Consider the following 13,528-nt stretch of genomic DNA (forward strand, 5'->3'; position numbering starts at 1 on the left):
TTGAGTTAGTCATGCACAAAACAGACCTTTAAAAACATTCTGTTCCCTTTTTCTGAAAATTTTTCCTGCATCTCTTTTTTTTATTCGAGTATTATTATGTTTGAATGGACAAAATGGGTTTATTGAAAGAATCACTGTTTTAAATTAGTTTTTAGCTCACCTGAGCCGAAGGCTCAAGTGACCTTTTCTGATCACATTTTGTCCGTCGTACATCCTTCCAGCTGTCTAGCTGTCTGCCTGTCTGTAATTTTTTCATATTTTTGACTTCTTTTCAATAACCGATGGGCCAATTTTAACCAAACTTGGCACAAAGCATCCTGGGGGGGGATGGGGAACTTTAATTGTTAAAATAAAGGGCAACGTGCTCATACAAGGGGAGATAATCAAGAAAAGACAAAAATCGATGGAATCATTAAAAAATCTTCTCAAGAACCACTGGGCCAGAAAAGCTGAAACTTATGTTGCAGCATCCTATGGTAGTGTAGATTCTAAATTGTTCAAGTGTTGGGTGGGGCCACAATGGGGTTTCAATGTTTTACATAGAAATATATATATATATATATTTTAAAAAAAATATTCTTCTAGAGAACCAATAGGCCAGAAAAGCTGAAAATTATGTGGAAGCATCTTGAGGTGGTGTAGATTCTAAATTGTTCAAATCATGACCCCCAGGGGCCGGGCGGGGCCACAAAAGGGAAAAATCCCGGGGTAGTGTATATTTTAATTGTCTTGATAATATGGTAATATGGGGTCACAATAAGTATTATATGGGGGAAATCTGGTTAACAATAGCATGTTCAAGGGTTCTGAAATGAGCGATATGGCCCATGGGTTTCTTGTTATAGTATACCAGAGCAACAAGAATAGTGGGAAACATGCATTGGGATAATTTGCATAATGGGCAAAGCCCGCTTAGCATAAAGCCTGAATTATCCCATGTTTTCCACTATTGCTGATGTCCCTGGCATGCAATACTAACTAGACAGTGATTACTTATATTTCTATTTCATTGTGATATGAAATTATAGATTTAGATTTTGAGAATGTAGACATAGATTTATGCCCTGTTCACACGCAGAGTTTAATTCGCAGTGAATTAATACGAAGTAAACTAATGTGAATCAAACTAATGCGAATTAAATTGCGTTCACACAACAGCTGATGCGAAGTAAACTAATGCGAATTAAATTTTCACTTCTGTAGCCCGGCGTCAGCATGGCTATTATGACGTCATTTGCAAATCATATCACCTTATGCAGACGCAGATCCATTTGACATAATTGTCACATTTACGGTGTTGTATTGTTAATTTGTCTTGTTTGTATCTTAAATTTACTGTGATATTTGTTCTAACGTTGTTCCTTAATTTCTTTCAGTTTTCCCATTCTGCACCTCTTTTCGAACACCCTTTTTGGTACCTCTCCACTACCTGTATTTATATACCTGAGTTTAGGCTTCCGTCCTTCTTGAAACCAGCTTTTCCAAGATATAACAGCACGAGCTCTGACTGACCAATTTTTACTGTCCAAGTTTTGTAAAGTTAAAGTACTGAGTATGTTTTAAAGAGTTATTACAGACACTGACTTCTGAAATGAGTAACATGTTTATTTACATTTTCTTCTCTGTTTTGTTAATTAAACGGTCCTGGGATAACTTTGTTATTTCAACGTATTTTAAAATTTAGTTTATTCGTTTGAATGTTCGTTTGTATAGTTTTTATGTTCTATAGATATTATAGTGAGTAGTGTTAATTGAAAGTATCGGCTCTAGTATTGTCGTATTTAGTTTCATTATGATTCTAAACAGTAAAGTAACTATGTAAGTAAAGTTACTGTGTGTAAGTGTAAGTTACATGTAAAATAATGTAATTATTGTGTAAAAGCATTTAGTACAAGTTCTGTAATGCAGCGCTGTGATGTTGACCCCATTATTATTCCATTTTCGTGTATGGTGGGTTATGTGGTAATAACTTGTATGTAGCTTTGAGTATTCAACTGTGTAACTTAATGTGTTTACAATTGTTGTATTATGTAGGTCCCGTTGGACGTTCTACGTCGTTTTGTGTATGGTGTCAGTGTATGGTGCACATAGTATGATGTGATGTAGAAACTTACCGTTGTGTGGACAGACAAGAGCCAGAATACTATGTACAATAAGTTGTCTATATAAATGTGAAAACGTTCTTTGAGTTTTTCATTATTTGGAGATCACTAGGGAAAGAACCCGCAACAAATGGTGTCAGAAGTGGGATTGTCGGAAAACAAGTGGGATTTCTTCAACATGTAGGATCAAAGGAAAACAACAAGCACGATAACGTCGACGAGTGGTATCACGACGACATGTGGAATCTCTTCGACTTGTGATGTCTGGGACACGTGGTATGTCTAGGATCTCTGGAGCAATTTGGATCAAATCAACAGAATTTCCAATGGTTTGGGCTACAACTCCAAAGAGACAACCCAACGGACAATCAAGACCCTGGAAGTTCAACTGGAAACAGTGCCTGAGGGAACTTTGATCTCTTGAGGGAAACCTTTCTTCATGCGTTGGATTTGACCCAAGACATTGAACAGAATTCCTTATGTGCTAGTGTTTGCCTTTATTGTCAAAATTAACATTAGTGTTTTTGACTTTTGAATAATTTAAATTCAATTGAATTTCAATCTTTGATAATTTGAATTTTTTATTGAATTTTCTTTATCAATCAAAGAAGCATATTTTGTTGAAATATCACTGGTTTAATTTCCATTCAATTGTTTTCACTGTGTTTTGTAGATTAGTTGGTGACTTAGTTATTCGAAACCTGGAGGTCAGCAGTTGACGCTGATATTACGAAGCTTCCAAATTCAGCACTTCAGTAAGTTGTGTGTCTGTAAGTAGTTAGCGTTTTCACATCGTATATGCGTATCGCGTAAGTAACAAAAGTGCTTGTATAGTCTAGCAACTAAACTCAGGTGTGCAGAGACTAGTATGTGGAGAAATTTCTAATTTCAGTTGTCTTTTATTGTTTGTCTGTATGATTTTGTGTTTTGTGTAAGCTCAAAGGTCCAAAAATCCCGGCTTTTGAGGATGGGAAGGATGAAATGGACAGCGATTTACGTAGATTTGAACGATATGCAGAGTTACAAAAGTGGCCAAAAACGTCGTGGGCTATGAGTCTAAGTGCACTCCTTAAAGGTAGGGCTCTCGATATTTTTTATGCATTATTACCAGCAGATGATGCTTTAGATTATGTCAAGCTAAAGATAGCACTCCTTAAACGTTATGAGCTAACAGAGGATGGGTTTAAACACAAGTTCAAATCAGCAAAACAAGAAACGGGTGAGACATTTGTACAATTTTCTGTTAGAATGAGTAGTTATTTGCTAAGGTGGCTGAAAATGGCCAAAATAGCAGAAACATTTGAGGCATTATTTGATTTAGTAATACGTGATCAGTTCTTGAATACTTGTAACAGAGATTTGACATTGTTCCTTAAGGAGAGAACACCAACGAGTATACAGGAGATGGCATAATTAGCAGACCAGTATCGGGAGGCAAGAATGACCAACGCTGCGACCCTCAGCAATGTCAAAGGCAATGAATTTCAACACCCAGTTAAGTTTCCTTCTGGTTCTGGAAATCACAAAGACTTTTCAGGTGAGAAGAGAATACAAAATTCAAACAAATCATTTGTTCCAAAATCGGAAAGACGTTTTAAATGCAACAGGATAGGGCACATTGCAGCAGAATGCAGAACAAAACCAAAGGTCGGTGCTGTAACAACAGAAGAACAGAAGGAAGGCCATAATACTTCAGCTAGTACAGAGGAACATGCAGCAAAGGTAACTTTTGTTAGCACAATGCCAACAGACACTGGAACCAATTCTTTGAATCTTGATACATCAACAAGAGTTTCATCATCATGCTACCAACTGCAACACAACATGCCAGTATCAGCAGGTTTTGTTGAAGGTAAGCCAGTTAGCGGCATAGTGGTTCGAAGAAGTAAGATTGATGAAGCAAATTTGATTCAAGATAAGTTTCAAACATGTATTTTGGCAGATGGTTCATCTATTAGTGTACCAGTTGCTTCCATCTTTGTTGACACGCCCTATATTACAGGAACATTTGAAGCATGGTGTATGGAGAAGCCAGTCTACGAACTAATCATCGGGAATGTAGCTAAGGTACGAGCACCTGGAGATCCTGATCCTGAATGGTCAGAGACAAATGCTGTAGAAACCCGTCAACAAGCAAAGGTAAAATTAAAACAGTATCCTCAACTCAAAGTTCCAGAAATACTTAAGGGAAACATCACTCCAGACGAGATTAAACTAGAACAACAGACCGATGACTCACTGCAGAGAATACGACAATGGGCAAGTTCCGGACAAGTGGTTGACAAACGGACTGCAACAATACGATGGTTCATGCTGAACGGATTTGTATATCGTGAATATCAAACCAAGTCTGAATCAGTTAGGTCTTACAAACAGCTTGTAGTTCCAAGGAAATTCAGGGAAATTGTCATGAGATTGGCGCATGAGTCAATCATGTCTGGTCATTTGGCGATATCACGCACATCGTCAAGAATTTTTTCTGAATTCTACTGGCCTGGACTACAGACTGATGCCAAGATGTTTTTTCGTTCTTGTGACATCTGTCAAAGGACCATACAAAAAGGTAAGGTTTCTAAGTACCCCCTTCAGAAGATGCCAGTTATTGATGTTCCTTTCAAGCGAGTTGCCGTAGACATCGTCGGACCTATGCATCCCATTACCGACAAAGGGAATAGGTATATTCTTACTTTGGTCGATTTTGCTACTAGATACCCTGAAGCTGTACCACTGCCGTCCATTGAAACGGAGAGAGTTGCCGAGGCGCACATAGACATATTTTCTAGAATTGGAGTTCCCGAGGAAATGTTGAGCGATATGGGTTCTCAATTTACATCATCAATTATGAGAGAGGTAAGTCGGCTTCTATCGTTAAATCAACTCACTACTGCCCCTTACCACCCTATGACAAACGGTTTGGTTGAGAGGTTTAACGGAACCCCCAAACAAATGTTAAAACGTATGTGCTCCGATCGTCCACGTGATTGGGATAAATATATTAATCCAGTATTGTTTGCTTACAGGGAAGTGCCGCAAGAAAGTTTGGGCTTTTCGCCTTTTGACTTAGTATATGGAAGACATGTAAGAGGGCCCATGGGCATTTTAAAAGAGCTTTGGACAAAAGAGATAGATGATGATCAGGTAAAGTCTACTTATCAGTATGTGTTGGATTTACGAGAGAGACTTGAGGCAACGGCAGAGATAGCCAGAGAAAACTTGGAGAAGGCTTCTCAACGACAGGCGAGGTTCTACAACAGGTCAACTAGAGCAAGGAGTAAGAAGGTAGGAGATAAAGTTTTAGTATTGCTACCCACAGATTCAAATAAGTTACTGATGCAATGGAAAGGACCTTTCAGCATCAAGAAGAAGTTAAACAAAGTTCACTACCAAATTGAAATGAAAGGTAAATTGAAGACGTTTCATGTAAATATGCTTAAAAGGTACATTGACAGGAATGATGATTCAGGGGAACCAGATCAAGATGATGAAGCTCTAGTCACATCTGCTGTTATTGACTGTGCTGCGGAGGAGGAAGATGACGAGTATGTCATAGCAGGTGCTGGGAATACCAAAGGTGTGGACATCAACCCAGAGTTATCACCTGAAGACAGAAAAAAGGTAACATCATTTTGGATCAGTTTACTGATGTATTGTCTGATGATCCTGGCTTTACCCATTTGATTGAACACGACATTAAGATAAACTCAAGTCAACCAATCAGAGTTAAATCTTACGCAATTCCATTTTCAATGAGGGAAAAGCTGATAAGGAAGTTGAGAAAATGTTGGAACTGAATGTCATTGAACCATCAGAAAGTCTATTTTCTTCTCCAGTTGTCCTTGTGAAGAAAAAAGATGACACTTTTCGTTTCTGCGTAGATTTTAGAGCTATCAATGCATGTTCACAGTTCGATGCAGAACCGATGCCAAATGCAGATGATATCTTTTCAAAGTTTGCCAACTACAAGGTATTTTCAAGGATCGACCTACCCAAAGGCTACTGGCAGGTTCCATTAACATCGTCAGCTAAACCCAAAACAGCGTTTCAGACTTCCAAAGGCCTCTTCCAATTTCGAGTGATGCCCTTTGGATTGGTGACAGCACCGGCGACGTTTTCCTGACTGATGTGTAAGTTGTTGTACGGAATGTCAAACATTGATAATTTTATCGATGATATCATTCTTTTTACAGAGGACTTAGATCAGCATTTGGAAGTTCTTCACGAACTCTTTACCAGACTGAGAAACGCCAATTTGACGGCAACACCTTCCAAGTGTGCAATAAGGTACAAGAGTTTAGAGTGCTTAGGCCATATTGTAGGTGAGAACCAGTTAAAACCAAACCCAGAAAAGGTAAGAGCAATTCAAGAGGCGCCAGCACCAAGCACTAAACGTCAGTTAAGATCGTTTTTAGGACTCCTTAGTTTCTACAGGAAATTCATTCCCAATTTTTCATCTGCTGCATTACCCCTCACTGATCTGACAAAGAAGGGGTCGCCAAATAAAATTATTTGGAATCAACCTCAGGAAAAATCATTTCAAACACTTAAGGCAATGCTTTTGAAATCGCCTATTCTTAAACTGCCAGATTTATCAAAACAGTTCATTCTTCAGACTGACGCATCGGATAGGGGAATTGGAGCTGTACTGATGCAGTTTGATGAGCATAGTGGTTTGAAATTTCCGGTGGCGTACGATGTCGAAAATTGAAAGACAGTGAAAGTAAGTATTCTACAATCGAAAAAGAATGCTTGGCCATTGTTTGGGCAGTCCAAAAGTTCCATCTGTTCCTGTATGGACGCGAGTTCCTCATTGAAACAGATCATCAGTCGTTGATTTATTTGAACAAAGCCAAAGTTATCAATGCTAGGATCATGAGGTGGGCTCTTGGTCTTCAATCATATAGATACCGAGTTATCGCCATTAGGGGAAGGGATAATCAAGGAGCAGATTATCTTAGTAGGCAGTGATGACTTAAAATGTCAATTTGTGTAAATACGAACTCTTGTTTTTAATCTTTCGTAAATGTGTGTTCTAAAGTATTAGCATACTTTTCCATAAGGGGGGGGTGGGGTATTGTCACATTTACGGTGTTGTATTGTTTATTTGTCTTGTTTGTATTTTAAATTTACTGTGATATTTGTGCTAACGTTGTTCCTTAGTTTCTTTCAGTTTTCCCATTCTGCACCTCTTTTCGAACACCCTCTTTGGTACCTCTCCACTACCTGTATTTATATACCTGATTTTAGGCTTCCGTCCTTCTTAAAAGCGGCTTTTCCAAGATATAACAGCACGAGCTCTGACTGACCAATTTTTACTGTCCAGGTTTTGTAAAGTTAAAGTACTGAGTATGTTTTAAAGAGTTATTACAGACACTGACTTCTCTGTTTTGTTAATTATACGGTCCTGGGATAACTTTGTTATTTCAACATATTTTAAAATTTAGTTTATTCGTTTGAATGTTCGTTCGTTTGTATAGTTTGTATGTTTCATAAATATTATTGTGAGTAGTATTAATTGAAAGTATCGGCTCTAGTATTGTCGTATTTAGTTTCAATATGATTCTAAACTGTAAAGTAACTATGTAAGTAAAGTTACTGTGTGTAAGTGTAAGTTACATGTAAAATAATGTAATTATTGCGAAAAAGCATTTAATACAAGTTCTGTAGTGTAGCGCTGTGATGTTGACCCCATTATTATTCCATTTTCGTGTATGGTGGGTTATGTGGGTTATAACTTGTATGTAGCTTTGAGTATTCAACTGTGTAACTTAATGTGTTTACAATTGTTGTATTATGTAGGTCCCGTTGAACCTTCTACGTTCTACGTCGTTTTGTGTGTGGTGTCAGTGTATGGTGCACATAGTATGATGTGATGTAGAAACTTACCGTTGTGTGGACAGACAAGAGCCAGAATACTATGTACAATAAGTTTTCTATATAAATGTGAAAACGTTCTTTGAGTTTTTCATTATTTGGAGATCACTAGGGAAAGAATCCGCAACAATAATGTCACAGTGTTTGTACACACATTTTAATGATTAACAAAATTTTCCTTAATTTTTCACTTCAAAATAGCATAAGTACCTATAGCTGACCACCAACAAGTGGCATTTGCCTTAATTTTGCCATTATGCATGCATCAGAATTCAATTCGAATTAGCTTCGCTTAGCGTTCACACAGAGCTAATGCAAAGTAATTTTATGCGCAGTAAACTAACTAGTTTGCATTAGATTCTCCGTGTGAACGCTAAGCGAAGCAAATTCGCAGTAACTTAACGTTTAATTCGAATTAAACTTTCTATGTGAACAGGGCATAAAATAACAGAAGGACTCCCATGCCAAACTCAATTTTAATAGTCCTCGCCCACTGACGTCAAACACAAAGGCAGCTGCACAAGATTTACATGCATATTTGACCTCCATAGCGTCAAATACAGAGACAGATGCACACAAGATTTGCATGCACATAAGGCTCTTCTTTAGCTCTTTACCTATCGACATGCCTAATTTAAATTCCAGTAGATCTATGAAAATATCAACTCTGTTAACTTCCAAAGAGACATCACAGAGGAAAAAAAATTGAAATGGAAATATTCTCTACTGAAGTCTATGTCTTGCTCAAAATTAATATTTAATGGATTGAGCATGGGAAGCAGTGACATTGGCCAGAAATTATAAAAAAAAAAAACAAACATTTTGTAATTCAAAGTGAAGCAATTAAGTAGTAGTAAAACTAGTATTTTTCATAACCATTTATGCCATACTTGCAATAGAAAATAGAATTATTTGATTTGCATATTTATTATATTTTATCCTAATATTCTTCTAGGCAGTTAAAAGCCTGCAGACTGCTGAGTCCACAATTGAGACTTTGAACCAGCAGCTTGCTGAGTTGGGGGCATCAGACAGTCTCAACAGAGCCCGAGTTGAACATGAGCAAGTTTTGTTAGGAGTTCAGCAGAAACATGACAAGGAGGTCAAAGTCCTCAAAGAAAAGATTGAAGAACTCACAGATAAACTCTGTGGTGATTTGGTTGTTATTTTACTTCTGTTAAATTTCATCTCTTTCCATCAATCCATGATAAAGAAGAATCTTTTTGTAAGAAAGACAACTCAGAAATTTTATAAAAACAGCTTGTTATAAAATATTTTTTTGTTATAAGATACTCTGGCTCTGTTATGATTTTTACACATATTCAATGAGCAGCGCTAAGGCTATAAAAATATATTATCTTGGTTCTCAGTCCCTCCCTCATCTCTTTTAAGGGTGCCTCATTGACCCTTTTTATTGCTAAATCAATAAAATAAAAACAACAAATCACCTCCCTCATCATTTTTGACAGTTTTGGACAATGTAAAAAGCTGCCTCATCATGTTTTCGTGGGCAATAATTTTTTTTTTTAAAATGCATCCCTCCCTCATCATATTTCTTGAAAAAAGGCCTGAGAACCAAGGAATTAATTTTACATGGCCTAAGTATTTAATAAAAAATATCATTAAGTTGTTTCTGCCTTAGAATATTTGAGGTTTCTTTGTACAGATTTTTCTGGACTGAATCGATCTCTAGGGCCTATATACAAATGTACTATATGGAAAACTCTTTAGCCTACCTGGAATAAAGCATCGTCGAGTTGAATTTTTTTGATTGAAATTTCTTCAGTAGTGTTTTGTCATTAATAATTCAAAATCACAAAGAAAATGGAGGGTCATTGGATATCTTATGACGCAATACTGCAATTAACTTGAACTTTTTGTACTCAAATTATAATAATTAGGTTAATGCAGGGGTTTTAATTTTCCCTTAAAATTCACTGGTCCAAGGCTTATAAAGCTAGTAAATTTCACTAGTCCATATCATAAAATTACTAGTCCAAAGTTTTAAAAACCATGCTTAGTTTTTATCAATCTTTAATCAATTTGATTACATGCAGCGGGGTTTTTTGTCGGTACTTTTGAACTGGGGGCTTGGGCTTGGGCCCAAAGAATTGGGAATTTCAGCTTCAATATTGCTAAATTAATTGAGGAATCTTCCAGAAAATCCAGTCATTAAAACAGCATTGTCAAAACGCTATGTTTTTTGTCCTTATATAACTTATACAATTGCTATCACAAATCAAGTGTATTCTTGGTATGAATAATCTAATTGCTATTAATTCAAGAACAACAGAATTTTAGTTCATGTTTTTTAGACGTTGTGAACAAACATGCACCACTCAAAGAGCGGAAAATTTTACCAAATCAAGTACCATGCATGAACAAAAATCTGAAGAGAGAAATCTACAAGAAGAAAATGCTCTTTCATAAATTTACTACAATAAAATCAGATAAAAACTGGGAGGCATATTGGAAACAAAGAAATCTAGTTACTAAACTTAAGAATAAGTCGGTAAATAAGTACTTCTTTGAATGATGCACAGGAGTTTTAAAATCTAGTGATTTTTGGCCAACTGTTAAGCCCTTTTAAACAAACAAAGTTTACACCACATTAAGTGACACTATTTTCTCAGAGGAAAATAAACTTATTACCAAACAGTAAGAAGTTAGTGAATTTTTAGCTCACCTGAGCCAAAGGCTCAAGTGAGCTTTTCTGATCAAAATTTGTCCGTTGTCTGTCGTCGTTGTCGTCGTTGTTGTTGTCGTCGTCGTTGTTGTTGTAAACTTTTCACATTTTCATCTTCTTCTCAAGAACCACTGGGCTAATTTCAACCAAACTACAAAGTATCTTTGGGTAAAGGGAATTCAAGTTTGTTCAATTGAAAGGCCATGCCCATTTACAACGCGATATAATTATTAATTAGAGAAAAATTAATGGCATTTTTAAAAAATCTTCTTCTCAAGAACCACTGTGCCAGGAAAGATGAAACTCAAATGGAATCATTCTCAGGTCATATAGATTCAAATTTGTTCAAATCATGACCCCCAGGGGTAGGGTGGGGCCAAAATGGCTGATCAATGTTTTACATAGGAATATATAGGAAAAATCTTTAAAAATCCTCTCCTCAAGAACCACTGGCCCAGGAAAGATGAAACCCATGTGGAATCTTCCTCAGGTAGTGTAGATTAAAGTTTGTTCAAATCATGACCCCCAGGGGTAGGGCGGGGCCAAAATGGCGGATCAAAGTTTTACATAGGAATATTTAGGGAAAATCTTTAAAAATCTTCTTCTTAAGAACCACTGGGCCAGGAAAGATGAAACTCCTGTGGAATCATCCCCAGGTAGTGTAGATTCAAGTTTGTTCACTTGACCCCCAGGGGTAGGTTGGGGTCAAATGGCCTATAAAAGTTTTACATAGGAATATATAAGGAAACCTCTTAAAATCTTCTTCTCAAGCAATGCATAGTGATATTTATAGGGAATCATCCTTAGGTAGTGTAGATTCAAGTTTGTTCAATTCATGACCCCCTCTGGGATAAATTCAAGCCCCCCCCCCCAGTAAACTTTCAGTTCTGATCTGATATGTGCCTTTTCCTAGCCAATTGCTCAGGTGAGCGCTGTGGCCCCTTGGCCTCTTGTTTAATAATTATTTTGAAATTGTTGACAGAGATGTAGGAGAAAATAGTGGGCAAGTAGATTATAAACATCCAAGCATTGCTGCTTTTCAAACAAACTCCAAAATAATCTCTGAAAAATTCTCTTTTACTAATGTAACCGACAATTTTGTTAAGAAAAGGATCAGCAAAACAAGTGTAAAGAATTGATGGTTTATCATCCAAATTACTCCATTAGGCAGAGCCCTTGATAGCAAAACCTATTACAAACATTATTGCTTGTCTTTATCAAGTTCAATTTTCCCCAAGAAGCATACAGAGGAATATTTACGCTTTGTGATTGAAGTAGCTGTTCCAATCGCAATGACCGTATCTGAGCTTGAGAGAGCATCATTGGAGGATGAGGATCTCAAGAACTTGAGAGAATGCTTGATAACAGGGAAATGGTATCAGTTGCAGAACAAAGATCATTTGACAGTAAAATCAGAATTGTATACTGCTGATACTACGAGGGACAAGGATTGTTATACCTAAGTCATTACGGGACCAAGTACTGGCACTAGGTCATGAGGGACATCCCGGAATTGACATCATGAAGCAGCGATTGCGATCCAAAGTTTGGTGGCCTAAAATGGACCAAGGCTTTGAACAGTGGAACAAAGCTTGTTATGGATGCCAGCTAGTATCACAACCTGAAAAAGTGGTACCTATTCACAGAACAGAACTACCATCTCGACCATGGGAACATTTAGCAGCTGATTTCCTAGGACCGTTACCATCGGAAGATTGTTTTACTATCGTCGATTATTATTCACGATGGATTGATCTGGCTGTCATGAGATCTACAACGGCGGAGAAAATGGTCGAAGGGTTGACAAAGATTTACATTACACATAGATTACCTGTTTCTATTACAACAGACAACGGACCACAATTTATCAGCGAATATTTCAAAACATACTGTGAAAAAATTGCATCGTTCATAGGAAGACCACCCCATTGTGGCCACAGGCCAGTGGAGAAATTGAACGTCAGAACAGATCAATATTGAAGAGACTTAAGATCGCACAAGCAGAAAATAAAGACTGGAAATCTGAACTTCAGACTTATTTGCTGATGTATCGCTCATCACCACATACTACAACAGGAGTGAGTCCGGCCGAGTTGTTGTTCCGTCGAGTTATTCGTACAAAACTACCAGATATCCACACATATCGTCAGACAGATTACCGAGATGGAGATAGAGATGCGGAGAAGAAGGCAAAAGGGAAGATATATTCTGAATCTAAAAGAGGAGCTACACTTAATGACATTAAACCTGGAGACCTTGCTTTGATGAATAAGAACAAGGAAAACAAGTTATCTGCGACATATCATAGTAATCCATTCAAAGTTGTCGAGAAAAAATGGAAATATTGTTGTGTTAAAATCCATGGAGGGAGTTCATTACAAAAGAAACGCATCGAATTTGAAAAAGTTTGTGAATTCCAAGGAATCTGTGAAAGTGTCAAGTGAAATGTGAATGTAAATGTGTTAAGTGAAAATTCCATTGGAAAAGAAGATTTGTGTTCAGGGAATTCAGTTCCTAAACAAATTGCAAGCGAGAAAAATGTGATTTCAGAAGATGTCCAGGAAGCGTCACCAGGAAACTCTTCAGCAGAGGAATCCGACAGCAATGCTCAAAATCCGACGACAAGTTCAACGCAATTAAGCCGACCAGTTCGACAACCCTCTTTACCGGTGAAATTCAAGGACTATGTAATGAACTGATATGTTTTGTGTAATCTGTGTTCAAATATAAATTTTCGATGATTGATAAACACTGTAATGATTTATTGACTGTGTTTAAGTTAATTGCTAAATAGATTTGTCCATTTACCATTTATTTGAATAATTGATACTTGTTTAAATGAAAAGGGGGAGGATTGTAGTGTATGATT

General features: G+C 37.1%; 2 protein-coding genes across 2 annotated transcripts; both read left to right on the forward strand.

Annotated features, from left to right (window-relative positions):
* The first annotated feature begins 3,542 nt into the window (after nt 1–3,542).
* LOC134251861 (uncharacterized protein K02A2.6-like) lies at nt 3,543–5,780 on the forward strand. Its single transcript, XM_062734286.1, has one exon. The coding sequence runs from the start codon at nt 3,543–3,545 to the stop codon at nt 5,778–5,780; it is 2,238 nt and encodes a 745-aa protein (XP_062590270.1).
* A 6,400-nt stretch (nt 5,781–12,180) lies between these two features.
* LOC134251863 (uncharacterized protein K02A2.6-like) lies at nt 12,181–13,103 on the forward strand. Its single transcript, XM_062734287.1, has 2 exons — nt 12,181–12,458; nt 12,575–13,103. Exons 1-2 carry the CDS (start codon nt 12,181–12,183, stop codon nt 13,101–13,103), a joined length of 807 nt encoding a protein of 268 aa, XP_062590271.1.
* Nucleotides 13,104–13,528: the final 425 nt, after the last annotated feature.

Source organism: Saccostrea cucullata, unplaced genomic scaffold, assembly GCF_032062105.1.
Source record: "Saccostrea cucullata isolate Sc308-1 unplaced genomic scaffold, CSIRO_AGI_Scuc_v1 ctg1625, whole genome shotgun sequence".
In the NCBI taxonomy this organism is placed as follows: Eukaryota; Metazoa; Mollusca; class Bivalvia; order Ostreida; family Ostreidae; genus Saccostrea; species Saccostrea cuccullata.

Excerpts from the sequence above, each read along its gene's own strand:
- LOC134251861 (XM_062734286.1), top strand. The coding sequence starts at position 3,543 with ATGACCAACGCTGCGACCCTCAGCAATGTCAAAGGCAATGAATTTCAA.
- LOC134251863 (XM_062734287.1), top strand. The coding sequence starts at position 12,181 with ATGAAGCAGCGATTGCGATCCAAAGTTTGGTGGCCTAAAATGGACCAA. Across the intron at positions 12,459-12,574 it reads GCGGAGAAAATGGTCGAAGG|GAAGACCACCCCATTGTGGC; the intron begins GTTGACAAAGAT and ends CATCGTTCATAG.